We start from the raw sequence: 18,677 nt of genomic DNA on the forward strand, positions 1-18,677 counted from the left end.
GTCGCAGACGAAGCCCGCCGGGCGAGTCAATCCATGTGTCTTGACGTGAACAATTTCAAGCGGGCGACATGGACCACCTGTGTCTTGGCAGCTCTTCTACCACTCGCCATGAGGCGAGCTATGTTATACGTGACTTCCGTGAGTCTGTCAATAATCACAAACGGTCCATCGTAGGTGGCCAAAAGCTTTTGGCATAACCCGCGTTTCCGTACTGGAGTCCACAGCCAGACTAAATCACCAGGGCGATAGGTTACCGGGCGGTGGCGAATGTCGTAGCGTGCTTTTGATCTGTCCTGCGATGCCAAAGTGCGCAAACGAGCAATACGACGAGCTTCTTCGGCGAGGCAGAGAGTCTCGGCGACAGTGGGATTTTCGTGACTGCAGAAGGGGAAAACAGTGTCGATGGTGTACCGGGGTGGCCGTGCGTACAGCAGGAAGAAAGGGCTATAGCCGGTGGTCTCGTGCTTGGCGGTGTTGAACGCGTACGTGATAAAAGGCAGTACGTCATCCCAGTTCTTGTGGTCGGATGAAACGTACATAGATAGCATGTTTACAATTGTTCGGTTGGTGCGCTCCGTAAGCCCATTCGTTTGTGGATGGTATGGTGTCGAGTGACGCAACTGGGAATCACACAAACGAAGCAGCTCCTCTACGACGTCTGCTGTGAATTGTCGTCCACGGTCGCTGATGATCACGCGAGGCGGACCATGTCGCAGGATCACATATTGCAGCAGGAATGTTGAAACGTCAGTAGCAGTTGCGGAGGGCACGGCCGCCGTCTCGCAATAGCGTGTGAGGTAGTCGACGCAAACAACTATCCAACGGTTTCCCTTGGCTGATTTTGGAAATGGGCCTACGAAGTCAATGCCCACTTGTTGGAAAGGCGTGCTTGGAGGCGGGATCGGCTGCAGAAGACCTGCTGGAGCAGTAGATGGCCGTTTGTGGCGCTGACACTGCATGCAGCTGGCCACATACGTCTCAACAGATTGTCGCATTCCAGGCCAATAAAAGCGTTCCTGAATCCGGTAGAGCGTCCTCGCCGAACCTAGATGGCCAGACGTAGGGTCGTCGTGCATAGCACTCAGAATCGCTGTGCGAAGGCTCTCCGGCACCACTAGGAGAAAACGTGCGCCAGTGCTGGAAAAGTTCTTCTTATAGAGGAGTCCATCACGTACACAGAACTGGTTTGCAGTCGTCGAGGCGGTCGTAGAGGTGAAGAGCGGTGTTAATTTATCGTCTTTTCGCTGTTCGGTTTTGAAGCAGTCGACGTCTGGAAAACGCGGCGACACAGAAGCGACGAGGTGATCGAAGTCGTCGGCGTCACAGTCCGTAGTACTAAGTGGCATACGCGAGAGACAGTCCGCATCAGCGTGTCGTCGACCACTCTTATAAGAGACGGTGAAGCTGTATTCTTGCAGTCGGAGCGCCCAGCGCGCAAGGCGGCCACAAGGGTCACGAAGATTCACAAGCCAACACAATGAGTGGTGGTCGGTGACCACTGTAAAGGGGCGTCCATACAGGTAAGAACGAAACCGCTGAACCGCAAATATTACCGCGAGGCATTCTTGTTCCGTCACAGTGTAATTCTGCTCGGGCCGACTTAATGAGCGGCTTGCATATGCGATCACGTGTTCGCGGTCACCGTAGCGTTGAACTAGGACGGCACCAATACCTATGCCACTGGCATCCGTGTGGAGTTCTGTCGGAGCTGAAGGACTGAAGTGTTGAAGAACCGGTCGTGACGTCAGCAGGAACTTCAACTGACGAAAAGAAGAGTCGCACTCCGGAGTCCACTCAAAGGGGGTGTCCTTTCGTAGCAGGCATGTCAGCGGATACGCAACGTCGGCGAATTTAGGAATAAATCGGCGGAAATAGGAACAAAGCCCCAGAAAACTACGGAGCTCCTTGACACAGCGCGGTGCAGTGAACGCTTCAACGGCTGCTGTTTTCTGGGGATCAGGGCGGATGCCATCCTTGTCGACGAGGTGCCCAAGCACAAGGGTTTGGCGGTCTCCGAAGTGGCATTTCTTAGAGTTTAAAACTAGACCAGCGTTTCTGATGCAGTTCAGGACAATATCTAGACGCGAGTTGTGTTCGCTGAAGGTGCGGCCAAAGATGACGACGTCGTCGAGGTAGCACATGCAGATGTTCCATTTCAAGCCACGCAATACAGTGTCCATAAATCTTTCGAAAGTTGCCGGAGCGTTGCACAATCCAAATGGCATCACATTAAATTCGAAGAGCCCGTCAGGGGTTACAAAAGCAGTCTTCTCCTTGTCGTCAGGATGCATCGGAATTTGCCAATAGCCGGATCGTAAATCTACTGAGGAAAAGTAAGAGGCGGAATGAAGGCAGTCTATTGCGTCATCAATACGTGGGAGTGGGTACACGTCCTTTTTTGTTACAGCATTCAAACGGCGATAGTCGACGCAAAATCTCCAAGATCCATCTTTTTTTTTAACAAGAATCACTGGAGCTGCCCATGGACTTGCTGACTCTTGTACGACTCCCTTTTTCATCATTTCGTGCACTTGTTCGTTGATAATCTGGCGCTCTGATGGTGAAACACGATATGGCTTTTGTCTAATCGGATTTGCCGAACCCGTGTTGATAATATGGCGCGTTCGAGACGCAGGGATTGCAGGTTTACTGTCCTTCTGCGCAAAGTCGAATACCGAAACGTGCTTCGAAAGCACACCCACTAACGTTCGGCGTTCACTCGTGCTGAGCGATTTATTTACCATCGACAAAAGGGCCGTTTCCGAACTGTGGCCATCGGGTTCTTCCGGCACATCTGTAAGTTCAGCCACTGATAAGGACGCGTGTTCCCTGGCGAAGGCTAATTTCATGCCATCTGATAGTATAACGGGCTCCTTAGAACAGTTTACGGTCCATAAGCCAGTGCGTCCGCCTTTGATCGACACCACACAATGTGGCACCAACACATTCTTCTTCATACAGTTAAAGTGCATCGGTTCTACGGTAGCTTCGAAGCAGTCGGAATCGGCGCCGCAACAGACAACGGGAACGCAAACGGTAGATGATGCAGGTATGACCGTATCACCACAAACACACAGTGCAATTTCGCGATCTACAGGGTTCTCCAGGAGTCCTGATGGAATCCTACCACTTAAGAATACTTTTCCTGTGCGGCAGTCGACAGTAGCACCACACTCCCGCAAGAAGTCCATGCCGAGAATAACATCATGAGTCGACTGAGGAATAATTACAAACTCTGTCGTAATAACATGGCCTCCCAAAAATACGTCAGCACTACACACACCAATAGGTCGCAACGGCTCACCACTCACTCCACAGAACTTTGAATCTTCGTCCCATTTAAACAAAACCTTTCGCTCTAACACGTGTTTAAAAGAGACACTCATGACCGAAATTGTTGCGCCTGTGTCCACCAGAGCCATCACAGGGACATTATCTACAAGCACACGCACTTTGTTTTTCAGCATCAACACAGGAGGTATTTCTGTCAGTAGCACGTCTCCAGCGACCTCACCTCCATCGGCCGCGCTAGCTAGTTTTCCGGTGACGAAGGGGACGCGGTGCGACGCAGCGGTGAGGGAGAACGGGGAGCACGACGTTGCGGTGGGGGTGTCAAACTTCTGTCAGATGCTGGGGAGCGATTCCGGGAGCTGCTCGGCCAATACTCATCGCCAGACGATACGTGTGCTGGCCACGGGGCACCGTGTGGCCGTTCGGAGGGCCGAGAAAACTCTGACGGCTGGCCATACCACGTGGTCATACGCTGGTTGCAAAACCGCGATATATGACCCGGGACGCCACAGGAATAACACACCGGGAGAGGTCGAAACCTTGGTCGTTCGTCGATGAAGCGGATATTACCATTTTCCCGCGTGTAGTAGGTTGGTTCGTGGCGTGTGTCACGAGGATGCATCGGACGTCGAGAAGGCGTGCGCTGAGTGCGTTGGTCATAGCGCGGAGTCGGCGGGCGTGTTGTCATCCTCGACTGTGGGGCTGCGCTGTACTCCACGGCCGCTGCGGTAACCATCGGTTGCCATGGGGCCGAATGTTGCGCCGTCATAGCCTCTCGCGACGTGTACACGCCATGGTGGTCAACAGTCGAATGCAACAACCCTTCGCGGCGGGAAAGTTCCTCGCGGACAATCTGTCGGATAGTCGAAGGAAGGTCGAGGCAAGGACTCGTGTCCACGCTGGCAACCGTCGTAACGTTTGCCAACCGACCAAACTTTGGCGCAATCCGACGCATCTTGAGCGTTTCAAAAGTTCGGCAGTGCCGAATGACGTCGGACACAGAACTGAGGCTCTCCTTTCCAATTAGAAAATTGTAGACATCCTCAGCCACTCCTTTCAGCAAATGTCCAACTTTATCTTCTTCCGACATGCGAGCATTGACCACCTTGCACAGCTTTAACACTTCTTCGATGTATGTTGTGCATGTCTCACCTGGTAGCTGCGCCCGTTGCGACAGTGTCTGCTCCGCACGCTTCTTTTTGGCGACTGAGTCCCCAAAACACGCCTTTAACTCGTCAACAAAATGTTCCCACGTCGTAAGCGCGTCCTCGTGGTTCTCATACCACACGAGGGCGGTATCGGTCAGGGAGAACACCACATTGGTGAGCTGAGCGGTTGGATCCCACCCGTTGGATTTGCTCACTCGTTTGTAGTGGACGAGCCACTCGTCGGCATCTTCCCCCGCTTTGCCTCCGAAGGTGGGTGGAACTCGGTAGTATGGCAGTGGACTGCTAGGCGCTGCCCTCGGAGTGGCTCCTTCTTCTGGCATGTCGGAGATGGTCACGGCTGATGGCGGGAGGCCGGCAAGTCGACGGCTTCGACGAAGCTGCGGCAGTGATGGTTCCGTTGTTGTGAGCGGTACCCCGCACCTCCACCACTTTGTTGCGCGCGAAGGAGACCGTTTGTAACCCTTACGGATGAAGGGGACCGTTTACTTTAAGTCGCGAAGGTGAGCGCAAGAGCGGTCAGCTGGTTTATCCACTGAGCGTCGTCCTCTTCTTCTTTCCTCCACACGGGACCGCAAGCACGTTCACTGGTCTTCGTTTTCTTCATGCGTAACAATATATATATATATATATATATATATATATATATATATATATATATATATATATATATATATTGAAAACATGCTGCAGTAAAAGAGCACAAGTATTTATAACAAATATTTCCGTAATGATAAATCTGTGTTAGTTTACGAGCTAGGCTGAGGAACCCCAAATACAATGATCACGTACAGAATACTTCATAAGATGTGCGCTTGTACGAAATACCACTGCGTACAGTAGCAGCAACACCATAAGGTATAAGAAGAAATAAACAACTCAGCGACTTGTAATAGCCAAAAAGAGTTAAAAATGTTTTTTTTTATCTACAACTGCTCTCAAACAATCAAAGTGAAAATAGTGAAGACGTGTCTGTGTTAGAACTGCGGAACTTAAAGTACGTTTGAAATCACGCTCCGGTAAGGATACGTTTCGTCACATCCAATTGTGAAACCAATCGGTGCGCAGGCATAACGACATCACCAAAAACGATCGCACTGTAGTCTATAACCGTTAAACAGTTCGCTCGCTTTTGGCATGCAGCTGGAGCACGCGTGGTGACATGCAGCCTCGATCCACAAACCTGTTCCACGTAGTCGAGGGGGAGCACGGTGCCCCCGCATACGTTGTGCGTGTTCTCCAAGCACAGCAAAGCGGTCTTGGGGCAGTGGAAGTCATGGTGCCTCACTCGGAACTCCAGGTCTTCCACGAGCAGACGACCGTCCTTCTGCGTCGGCACCGCCCAGCTCTGCACCGCGGCCACCTGCAGCGGCAAGCGAGCACGCGTGCCACGAGCCGCGGAATCGTTAGGGAGTTTTCGCGAAGCGTGACCGCACGGTGAAGTCGCGAGTTCACGTTACACTGCGCTGCTCTCATTGATTCATCCTGTGAAGGAACGCTGAAGTATGTAGGAACGCTCGCCGTCGCTGTGTCGTATACAAGTGGTGTGCGCGGTCCCAGAAGTGTTACCGAGTTTTAGGGAGGCGTGTAACACCGTAGCGATGTTATAAGTCATGCGCCGCTTCCATCGATTCACCCTGTATATAGGGATGCTGAAGCATGTAGGAACGCTCGCCGCCGCTGTGTCGTATACAAGCGGTGTGCGAGGTCCCAGAAGTGTTACCGAGTTTTAGGGAGGCGTGTAACACCGTAGCGATGTTATAAGTCATGCGCCGCTTCCATCGATTCACCCTGTATATAGGGATGCTGAAGCATGTAGGAACGCTCGCCGCCGCTGTGTCGTATACAAGCGGTGTGCGCGGTCCCAGAAGTGTTACCGAGTTTTATGGAGGCGTGTAACACCGTGGCGATGTTATAAGTCATGCGCCGCTTCCATCGATTCACCCTGTATAAAGGGATGCTGAAACATGTAGGAACGCTCGCCGCCGCTGTGTCGTATATAAGCAGTGTGCGAGGTCCCAGAAGTGTTACCGAGTTTTAGGGAGGCGTGTAACACCGTGGCGATGTTATAAGTCATGCGCTGCTTCCATCGATTCACCCTGTATAAAGGGATGCTGAAACATGTAGGAACGCTCGCCGCCGCTGTGTCGTATATAAGCAGTGTGCGAGGTCCCAGAAGTGTTACCGAGTTTTAGGGAGGCGTGTAACACCGTGGCGATGTTATAAGTCATGCGCTGCTTCCATCGATTCACCCTGTATAAAGGGATGCTGAAACATGTAGGAACGCTCGCCGCCGCTGTGTCGTATATAAGCAGTGTGCGAGGTCCCAGAAGTGTTACCGAGTTTTAGGGAGGCGTGTAACACCGTGGCGATGTTATAAGTCATGCGCCGCTTCCATCGATTCACCCTGTATAAAGGGATGCTGAAACATGTAGGAACGCTCGCCGCCGCTGTGTCGTATATAAGCAGTGTGCGAGGTCCCAGAAGTGTTACCGAGTTTTAGGGAGGCGTGTAACACCGTGGCGATGTTATAAGTCATGCGCTGCTTCCATCGATTCACCCTGTATAAAGGTATGCTGAAACATGTAGGAACGCTCGCCGCCGCTGTGTCGTATACAAGCAGTGTGCGCGGTCCCAGAAGTGTTACCGAGTTTTATGGAGGCGTGTAACGCCGCGGCGACGTTATAAGTCAACGTTGCATCGCATTTATAGTATAAATAAGTGGCGCCGCATTCTAACTGCTGCCGTTGTGTGTATACGCAGTGAGCGTGTGCTGCTCGGGGCACTTTCTTATGTGCGGGCGTTTTAACGAAGCGTAAGCACTTCGTTGGACTGCGCTTATAATATGCGACATGCTGACAACATAGAAATAACTACACTGACACGCAGTCAGTCAAATTCACACCGCAATCCAGAAATGTTTCCGAGTTTTAGCTAGACGTAACAGAGCGGTAACGTTGTACTTCAACATTGCGCCGCAATTATGAGCACGTTAGAGCACAGTATAGGCTTATAATATTTGTAGTTGTGTATACGCTGTGAGCGTGTGCAGCTCGGCGCACCCTTAGGAATTTTTTAGGAAGCGTAAGCACTAGATATGGTCATGCACTGCCGTTGCACTGAGCTTATCCTGCATACGTTACAACCTGACAGTAGAGGAACATTCACCGCGACGCGCGTATACTGTTCAAGTGCGCCGCGATCCAGAAATGCTGCCGAGTTTTAGCGAAGCGTACGCAACGGAGCGGTAGTATTGTAAGTCAAGGTTGCGCTTCAATTATGAACAAGTGGCATCACAGTGCACGACGTAATGCCATTGAGTATGCGCGTCCGCCATCGATCTAACGTGTGCTGCTCGGCGGAGTTATGAGGGAGTTTTCGTGAGGCGTTGAATGGCCATAAGGTCGTGCACTGCCGTTGCACTGAGCTTATCTTGCATACGTTACAACCTGACAGTAGAGGAACATTCACCGCGGCGCGTGTGTACACTGCGCAAGTGCGCCGTGATCCAGAAATGTTGCCGAGTTTTAGCGAAGCGTACGCAACGGAGAAGTAGTATTGTAAGTCAAGGTTGCATCCCAATTATAAACAAGTGGCATCACAGTACACGACGTCAGCCATTGAGTATGCGCGTCCGCCTTTGAGGTGACGTGTACTGCTCGGCTTTGTTATGAGGGAGTTTTTGTGAGGCGTTGAATGGCCATGGTAACTACATTGCAACGCCATTTTCTCGCAGTGCCAGCTTGAAACTTCAGCAACCGGTGAAATGCTGACTTTCGCGGCATTGCGGTTCAGAGTTTGCTGAAGACGAGACCTGCTGCTTTCTCGCGTTTGCCCGACAATCGGGAGCGTGCGTGAGTAGAGCGAGACCGTTGTTCTTAGTTGGAAATTTAAAGCCTTCGTAATTATGTTACATCTGCTTTCCAACGCATCAAGCATACATATTGCGCTTCGTGCATTGTTTCAGTGCTGTCGCAGTTTGTCATTGCCGTACGTGCCATTTCAGTTAATATCCTGATCTCTGTGAATATTGTCAGGTTCCTGCGGTTTATGTAAGGCCTTTAAGCTCGATGTTTTCGGTGTGACAACTACGGAATGTGGAATCATTATGTAAATTGGGAGTTATATAAATAACTTGTAACTACCGGCCTCATAATGTCTTTCACGCCCCTTCAAAAATCGCGATGAATGGTTTACTTTTCAGAACTTGACTATTTGGTCGATTAACTATCGAGTAATTTATTAGTTGCTCGGAAGCGGTTAGTTTTTTAACCAGGCTATTTGTTTCAGCCGCACAGAAAAATTAGCTTAGCGAGCCATCCAAAACGCTTGTGCGCACCTGTAGGAGATGTCGCTTGAAGTAACTCATAATTCTTAGGAGTAAGCTGGTATCCATTGCGGCAGTGATTGTTGTTCGTAAATAGCATACCGTACAATATTACTGGGTGATTATATTTATGTTTTATGGAAATTATATACAAGCGCCTGTGGCAGATAGGCTCATTCTTGTCATTGAGCTGGATTACTTGAAGAGGCGGACATTGCTAGTCCGAGAAATCGAAACACAAATTCAAATAATTAACAGAAGTTCACTAAATAACTTCTTAATTAATTACTTTACGGTACATATTGCAATTTACGAACTGAAGCCTTCAAGTGAGCTTTCAAGACGACGTATCCACTTGAAATGAATTTCCAGGATGACATCAGTATCGAGATGTTATTTCACAAATTGTGGGACGAAATACGTGGGCGTTCCAGTTACTTTTGGGCTTCAATGCATAAAAGAGCGTATTGTCGAAGTAAGTGGAACAACAGTGCATTTTTGATGGCGAGTTTGGTGGTGCATGTCTCCAAACTGGGCATCACCCTGGAAATTCATTTCAGGCGGATACGGCTTGAAAAGTCATCGGCTACAATTCGTAAATTGCAACAGGTGCCGTAAAGTAATTAATTCAAAAGTTACTTAGTGAATTTTTGGTAATTAGTTGAATACGTTTTTGAATTTATCGAGCTTTAGTAATGTGCGCGCCTCGATTAATAATCCAGCTCAAAGACTACAAAATTATCTGCAACAGCCTATATTAAGAATTCTGTAAAACTAAAAAAACAATGATCACCCCGCATGACAATATATTGCTGCGCGGATCCGATCACATAGAACGGAAAGAAAAACAAGTGGGACGACTTTTCGGACGCGTAGTTGCGTGACATTTCTAAGCCGCATTTTATTGAAAAAGAAGCCTATACTCCAACTTGTGCGAGTCGTCTTTTCTGGTAAATATTAAAGCGTAAACTATAATTTTCGAGGATTACATGGCGCAACACACAGGACAGACAGTGAGACGAAACAGTTCGAGCGCCCTCTGAGCGTATTGCGCTATTATTATTCTTTACAACGCGGCATGCCAACTGGCCTACGCGCTTCTGCATCGCTGAAACGTAAATATTATGCACAAAAGACAACACGAATTCGTAGAAATACCAGAGTTGCGGTAACTACAAACCATCGTAAAGAAAGACCCCTTGTAAAGAATTCCGACGTATCCCGGACAATCTAAACCTTCTGTAGTTATCAGCTTGGCGCAGATAGCATGACTGTGAACAAGCAATTATTATTATTATTATTATTATTATTATTATTATTATTATTATTATTATTATTATTATTAATACTGCGTGCAATCTGGCACAGTGTGAACAAACTTGATTGTCCCCACGAATGCTTAATATTTCAAATCGACATGTACCCACGGAGACTCGGTGGTAAAAGGAAAATTCTAAATGGTCAATTATTTAACTCCCAACAGCTTTCTGGACTAAGGGAGCCGCCAACCCTGGGCGAAGAACTGTCGCGGGATCGAATCCCGGCCACGGCGGCCGCATTTCGACGGGGGCGAAATGCGAAGACACTCGTGTGCTTAGATTTAGGTGCACGTTAAAGAACCCCAGGTGGTGGAAATTTCCGGAGTCCTCCGCTACGGCGTGCCTCATAATCAGAAAGTGGTTTTGGCACGCGCAGGCGGCCGCGTTTCGAATGCTGCAGACGGACTCGTATCCGTCACGAGGCCTACTAAGTCACTACAATTCAGAAATCCCGGCAAATTGCCCAGACTGCCCAGAACTCTATTGCTCACTCTCGCACATGCTTTGGCAATGTACCGCGTTACCAGAGGGCCCTCTCTCCAGTGAGCCCGAATGGGAAGAAGCCCTCAAAAGCCCGGACCTCACACTCCAACTCAAGGCCGTCCAGAGGGCCCAAGAACTGGCGGGGCGTCACCACGTTCCCGTCCCGACTTGGGCGTCGCGTATACGGTTTCGGCCCAAGGAGCTCCCCGCGTGGGATCTCCAACGGCTTAGACCCCCTCAGGACCTCAATAAAGTTCTTGACTGACTGACTTAGGCGATAATCGGCGATTTGTATTGGAGAGCTAACAGGGGTAGCCAGAATTCAAGAATACATATATATATATATATATATATATATATATATATATATATATATATATATATATATATATATATATATATATATATATATAGTCTCCAATATTAACACTCTTCTCCTTGGTTGTTCCTCTGAAGAATCGCGCAGTCTTACCTGGGCCACTCCGCCTTGCTCGTTGAGAAATATGTGCGAGGCGTCGCCGACAAGGATCTCTTGGCCCCTCTGGTCACAGTGGGCCATTACTGCATATGAAGTTGCACAATACTATGAGGCTTAGCATGAAAGCTTGTTAATAGGCGGGGGACGTGGCTATTCGCCCCCTTTAAGTGGAACTCGACGATCTGCACACACTAATTCAATTGCAGGTTCTTAAGCTTTCGTTCGTTTGCCTGCAAATGAGGGATACGATTACGACTGGAGAAAGATTTACTGCAAAACTTTGAAGGGGCGGGCGGGGTGCTCGAGGGGCGCACAATTTACAGCTTCTTGAATTTTCGCGCCAAAAACCTCGTGGCGGCGGTGTACGTCAGTGTGACGTCACTGATTTCGAGGTACGTTTTCCTCGTTTACATAGTATGCACGAGACGTCACATCCGCTGCTGTCGTCTGCTTCCGCCATCTTGGGGTACCTTATTTAGAGGCGCGCGCATAGGCTTATAGGTTCCCCAAGATGGCGCTGCCGTAAACCGGAAGTCGCGGAGTATCATTGAATGACGTACGTGCATACGATGTACATTTTGGTTGTTTTGGGCGTCGGAAATGCATCCTGGATGAAACTTGCGAAGTTTGCGAAGAGACTCGGATTGACCTTTAATACCGCGATGCACGTAATTAGTAATAATTAATAATAGGTGGTTAGAGGAGAAGGGAACCCGTGAGGCTCGATTTTCGTTAACCACGACAATACTGGGTTATCACTTTTTTTTAGTTATCACCCGCGTTGCCGATAAGCGTAATTCTGTTGTCGTTGAGCTGGATTATTCGGAGAAGCGGACTGTGCTTGCACTAGAAATCGTAACATATATTCGGCTAATTAACAAACATCCGCTAATTAAATTCCTTATTAATTACTGTAAGACACGTATGAAAATTCACGCACTGCAGCCGGTGAGTTGGCGACGCGTGTATATATCCACTTGGAATGTATCCCCAGAGCGACACCGGTTGGGAGATAAGCGCCGTCAAAGTTTAACGTAAAAATGCACCGTTGTTTTACTTCCTTCTTTTTTCTACAATGTCCTATTTTATGCATTGAGGCGAATCTGCATGAAGAGCATTACATATGCGTGGGTAAATGTATTTCTTCAGTAGATATGTGTGTATATGTATAGATGTGGACATATCTTGTGCGCCTGTAATAATTTTTTTTTCATTTCGTATTCGCTGTAACTGATTGCCAAGGAAAAGGGCAGGAATTCCGGCAAGCTGCTGTTGTGTAGCCTTTTGTTCCTTGCCCTTAAATGTTTTCTTGTTTTTTTTTTCTCTCTGTAAAAAAAGGGGGGGAGGTAATCGCGAAAATAAGGTTGACAGTAATTGGGACGCGCATGTATTTCGTACCATACTTTGGGAATTTAAAAAAAAATTGGAGAACGGCTAAGTTTCGCCTTTCAGAGTGGAACGCAATAGCATTCAAAGACCCCTGATTGCTTTCAATGGTGCCCGGCAACTGCAGCCGTGGCCTCCGCGATCAGCTCCGTTCCGTGATCGCGGAGGCCACGCTGCAGCTTATGTAACCGTAACGTTTCCCGGGAAACGCTGGCGCGGCGAACGCTATGCACGAAGGGCAAGCTTTCTGGTAGAAGCGCGGCCTCTTGCGTGGGTCTATCTCCTGTTATGGCGTCGCCCTTTTAATATTTCACTCTGAGAAGAGCTAACATAAAAGATATGCGCTGTCGGTGTTTTTTGCCATTACATTTGTTTGTGGACTGCCGTTCTCAAAATTCCGAGGAATAACCCTGTAAAGAACAAAAGACAACATTTGAGCAACATTGGTTGTAGAGAAGTGGTTGGGTGTGCGTGGTTCGGAATTTGGTCCGAAATTCTTTTTGTAGAGGCGACGTCCGACGCCGGATCTTCTGGGACACGGGGCCCTTATTCTAAAACTCTCTAATATCTCGAAACTGTTGTCATCCGAGAGATTCATTTCAAGGGGAGGCGCATCTTGCAAACTCGGCAGCTAAGATTCGTAATTGCAATATGCGCCTTGATATGTAATTCAGAAGTTGATTAGTGATTTTTTTTTCTTTATCAGTGGAATATGGGGGGAACGCTGCGAGGCGTTCATGTTGCATCGCTGGCTCTCCAACGCGTAGATCAGCGAGTCGAGGAATGCGCGAAGATTAATGAGCCGCAAGCATTGCTCCCCGAGCCTGATAACGCGCGCGCTTATCTCGCAGTGAAAGATAACAGCGCAGGTGGCGTGCGCCCGCGGGGATGCGTGTCACGTGCTCGGTCGACCTTTCTTTCCGGAAATCAGAACAAAGAACCCGATACGGAGATAAGCGCCGCCTACCCTTCCTCGAGAGAAACCACGATAACGCGAGATAATGTATCATGACGGCGAACCTTTTTCTTTTCTCAAACGAAGTCGATCACGCGCATGTGCGTTTACTGGAAGGTTTGTACCTTCGTTCCTTCATCCATGGCACTGCGGGTAGTTTAAAGGGTAAAGTTTATCTATCTATCTATCTATCTATCTATCTATCTATCTATCTATCTATCTATCTATCTATCTATCTATCTATCTATCTATCTATCTATCTATCTATCTATCTGTCTAATGTATGTATGTATGTATGTATGTATGTATGTATGTATGTATGTATGTATGAAGCCAACAAATATTTCCTGTATGCTTTCTCTAGCTTCGTTTTCTGTTGGCTTCTGGTCGTGGCTAAAAAAAACTGGGCCCCTCTTATTGTCTATATATACTCGTATATGTATATGTGTTTCTGCCAGTCTGTCTGTTTGTCTGTCCGCATCTATTTGTGTATTGTTTGCCTCTGTTTTTGTCTTTTTATGTATCTCCATCAATGTAGCTGTATAGTTGTGCCTTTATTCTATCTATCTATCTATCTATCTATCTATCTATCTATCTATCTATCTATCTATCTATCTATCTATCTATCTATCTATCTATCTATCTATCTATCTATCTATCTATCTATCTATCTATCTATCTATCTATCTCTGTTCTTCTGAATAGTGTTATATATCCATCAATCGCGAAGCCCGGCTTTATAAGATGATCCACATTCGCAAACCAGAGACTCACCAGAGAGCTTAGCGCAGCGCCACATTCCGGGAATATGCTTAAACTGGCCGCAGGCACCACCACCACCTGGTAGCTTTTTTCGACCCAAGTATACGCGTGCACGTGTGTGTACGTGTCTGCATAATCTGATTTTGCGTGCACCAGTTGTTCCTGTCCCCAAAACAGCGCCACTGATATCTAGAGTATACACCTACAAGATATGTCGAGGAATTTCATTTGCTGCGTTCCATGCAGGGTAAAGCGCATCGTATCTGTCTAGTACAACGTCTAGGCCTACTCGACACCATCATCCGAATTCACTAACACCTTATTTTGCACGGACGGATGTATTCAAGTATTCTTTCTTTGCCCGAACTATAACAGACTGAAATAACTCCTTGTTTCCCGTTTGAGTTGATTGATTCATTGTACTACTGTTGTGTCTTACGACCCTACTTGATTGAATAATGCATTGCATTATTGTTGTGTATAACCACCCTGCTTGGACCTGATCTAGGTCTGCAGTATGAAATAAATAAAAAAATAAATAGAAAAGAATGAATGAAGGAACGAAACGTTAAGGAAGTATATTCCTACCTGCTGCCAGGTTTCCCATGGTCCCCGTGGGCACGAACAGAGCAGACTCCTTTCCCAGCAGCTCGGCCACCACACGTTCGAGTTCTGTGAAAGGGAAGCATGGAGGGAAAGGCGGATTGGCAGTACTCCTCACGCAGCTCCACACTCGTGTTCTCATCTACGTCTTAAAAGGGTGTACTAACGTCGTATGTCCGTCTATCAATTTCTTTTTGCGATAAATAAAGCTATTGAATTATTTACGGCGCTCTGAGGCCAGGGTTGACAGTACTTTCTGCGTTGTTTAGAGGTAACAAAGCTTCATTTAAAGTAAAAAAAAAAGGACGGGAAAATATCGTGTTAGTACCATCATTTTAAGCAGAACACACGAACATCCGCATCCACCAACCGGCGCGAACTATCCAGCAGGTCTTCAACGTTCTTTTTTTTTTTTTCATCATTCCGACGAACAAGCAGGATACAAATGCCTGTATGATTTTGAGAGAAATCCGACGTACGGCTATTGCAGGGTATTCCAGCCGTCTGCGGCGGCAGCCAGTGTAGATTTATATGCACTGGCTTTAGTTAGTTCATGATAGTTCTTGGTCCTTAATGACATGGCGCAACCCACTCTGGGGAATCGGCCGTGAATCGGGCGGTGAAATAAACTGTTATAACATTTTTGGGGGGGGGGTAAAATAAAGTGAAATTAAATAGGTACCTTGCAAATGTGAATTCAAATGTCTACGTAAGAAGTAAAAAGAACGATCTTAGTGCGCAATTCTTTTTTTTTTGTTTCGCGGAGAAAGCTGCAGAGGGCTTCACAAACGTGAAGCTGGGGTCATGCAGGCCGGTCCGTGGCGCTGGTCGGGGCCGCCGAGGCCGCGGAGCATGCCGGGAGCTCTTCTCGCACAAGACTAGGGCTGACGGTATTGCGCATGCGCAGACGTGGGGATCTGCGCATGCGCAGTACCGTGGCCCCTAGTTCTTGCGTGCGCAAGCCCGCTTGCGTCCCCTGAGCTAAAACTCTCTAATGTCAGTCCGAAATAGCGCACGGACGATCTTATACGCTTCCGGTATATACGAAAAGGCCTCGGTGATCTCCCCAACCCACGAATCATTTCCGCGTTCCAGCTTTGGTGTCCTGCAGTGTAGGCGCCGCCAAAGTATGCGAAATGACACGTTGTTTTCTTGCACAATATATAGCAGTTCCATTTGCACGCGGCGCGAAAGAAAGAAGGCCCACGGACGGGAACACCCTGCAAGCAGCCGCTCAAACTATAGCTGTGCCTACCTACAAAGGCATCAAAGTTTTCCGACGGGTTGCAACAGTGAGTGGTTTCCGCCGCCGCGTATAGCGCCGTGGGTCTAAAGTATTCTCGTCCCCATCCGCACACTTCATGGAAAATGGTCCATGTAAACGTGTTATTCCAGCTCAATATAGTGCCAGGCAACCAGATGGACCAGACATACATTGCATTAGAGATAAGTGAAATATAATTTTTGCCTGTTATTCTGTATTGCAATCGGTTACGGGCGTAATTGTCTGAGCATCTGAAGTGCCAGTACTCGTACCTTGTGGCGGAGAAATAAACTTTGTTTTATAAACGGCTTTTCTTTTCCTCCCCCAGACGTTGGCGCAGCAAGCAGGTCGTCATGCGGTGCATGCTTTGGGGTTTCGAAAACTTGCCGGGACGGTGCCACAGCGCCCAGCCGGTGGCAATGTAATATAAACACCCGTTACATTGTGCGCATGGCCATCTTCGGCGTATGAACAACGCGCAACATCAAATAATTTTCTGTGCATTTTTCGGTTACCTCTATTATACGTCCACTCCAGGCATTACAATAGAAAAAAATCGGAATATCCACTGGACATACCAAAATGTTTTAACTCACAACGTCTAGTAGACGTCTACATGACGTCTATAAGACGTATGCGCTCAAAATGCTTCAATTCACAGCGTCTACAAGACGTCTACAAGACGTACGTGCTCGTACTAAGGACGATGTGGGGGTCTCGAGATTGTACCGTTGACGGTGGGGTCCTCCTTGAAGACGTCGTCGCCGACCTCGGCATCCATCATGGCCCGGCGCATTTCGGGCGTCGGCTTGGTCAGCGTGTCCGATCGCAGGTCCACCACGCGTAGTTTATCCATGGCTGACTTTTCGTGCCTGCGAGTCACCGCCAATAGCAAAAGATGTACTGTGAATGCGAAAACTTGGATTCTCTCTCTCGGGATCGCTATATGTGCGCACGTGGCAACCTTATATGTAACATGTGCATGCAGTGACATCACGACGACGGCGAGTCACCTCGTGTCTGCCACACCGTCCCGGCGATGACACATCGTGTTGTCGAGATGAGCGCTTCTCCGCATACGCATTCTAGGAAACGAACCGTTATTTGGTGAGATGCGCATGTCCACTCAAATTTAACCGCAGCGTACGCATATCCTCACCAGCGACAATCATGCAATGACGGCGACTGCGAGGTTGCGTATATATATAGCTTTAGCTTGTCCGTAAGCTATTACTGTTTGCGAAGTACCGGAGTTGTCGAGATCTGACGGCGCCTTCTTTTGTCTGTGAAATTCTTGTTTATCTTTTTTTTGGGGGGGGGGGGTTATACGTTATACTAGGCACCCATAATGCCTAGTATAACGTAGAGTGCCATAAATGACCACCTCTCAAAGCATGGTAAAATCATATTTGTATGGATAGTAACTGGGGTTGGTGCTTCTCCGCGAATACTCCCTTCCTCGGCATTAGGCTTTCTTTTTTTTTTTTTTTGGCTACGTTTCAGGGTGCAAATGTTTTGCATCGGGTTACATCCGGCGTTCCAGCATTTCGAGAACAGCCCGGAGTACTAGCACACGGACATTCTTTCCAGCCTCTGTAGTGCACTTTCTTACCGAAAATGAACCGGAGTTGGCCGGCCAGGATTTTCGCTATATCAGCGCGCAGCAACCGCTTTTTGTTTCGCGCCCGATACTGGACCTGTGAGCCAGAACCCGGCCCGAGACGGCACGAGTCGACCCTGGTCGGCCGAGTATGCTCACTGATCGCTAAACACATATGAATGTTCTTTGTACAAACTTCTCCTTCCCTCCCCCCCAAAGAAAGAGTCGGAACATTCGGCTGTCTGTCCGACGGCACTGGCGTTGACTTCAAACACCCTTGTATATATAGGGCTCACTCCAGCAACATCGGAACGCACGCTAACCACGCTGATAAGTAACGCCAGTGAAAAAGCCGTACCGTGAATGGCTAATGAATGGTTACAGGAGCACCGCTACGAAATTCGAACTTACCAGTCGACGACGGTTCGTTGCGATGGCCGATAAACAGTGGTTTGTCACTGCTCGAGATAAGGCTGCTGGAGAACTTCGGGTCTCGTTGTTCCGTCGCTGCTGCTCCACTAGAAACGGCCGTTCCAGCGGGGGCGCTATTGTGTTTCACGGTCGGTGTATACCCTTGCCAAAGACCCCCCCCCCCCCCCCTTCCACCGCCCTCCCCAAACGAACTTGCAGCTGCGGCTGTCCTCCAGCTATGCAGTCAGAGGCGATAACGCGAGACAAGAGAAAGCGCTTCATTGCTGTGTACGCTTTCTCCCTTCTGTGTCTCAGATTTCTTGCTCTCTTTTTTTCTCTCTGAAGCGCGCCAACGATATTGCTTACTGGCTGCCAACTGAGAGATAGAAGAGAAAACAAAAATGGGCATCTTATTATCGCAAACTCGTGCGCGTCCCTGATATGCTCAAGCACTTCATTTCGTTTCACTTATTACTACCCTCGGGGGCCTTGAAACCTTAAGGCATTGAGGCCTACCCCCGCCCCCCTCTTTCATTGCCAAAAAGCGCCCCTTTTACACCTCCATTTGTAAAAAATTTTTGCACGCGGGAGACCTAACCTAATCCACTTTACACCCTCTTCGCACCCCCTTT

At 48.4% G+C, this 18,677-nt stretch overlaps 1 protein-coding gene across 1 annotated transcript in view; it reads right to left on the reverse strand.

Moving 5' to 3' along the window:
• Positions 1-18,200, reverse strand: part of LOC135913714 (uncharacterized) — a 29,122-nt gene extending 10,922 nt beyond the window's left edge. The window contains exons 1-5 of the mRNA XM_065446311.1: positions 18,046-18,200; positions 16,764-16,906; positions 14,756-14,839; positions 11,059-11,147; positions 5,641-5,820 (exon numbers count right to left, since the gene is read on the reverse strand). Of these exons, the coding sequence (XP_065302383.1) occupies positions 5,641-5,820; positions 11,059-11,147; positions 14,756-14,839; positions 16,764-16,890 (480 nt within the window). The 5' untranslated portion in view covers positions 16,891-16,906; positions 18,046-18,200. The remainder of the gene's footprint in view (positions 1-5,640; positions 5,821-11,058; positions 11,148-14,755; positions 14,840-16,763; positions 16,907-18,045) is intronic.
• Between the last annotated feature and the right edge of the window lie 477 nt (positions 18,201-18,677).

This window comes from Dermacentor albipictus, chromosome 8, assembly GCF_038994185.2.
Source record: "Dermacentor albipictus isolate Rhodes 1998 colony chromosome 8, USDA_Dalb.pri_finalv2, whole genome shotgun sequence".
In the NCBI taxonomy this organism is placed as follows: Eukaryota; Metazoa; Arthropoda; class Arachnida; order Ixodida; family Ixodidae; genus Dermacentor; species Dermacentor albipictus.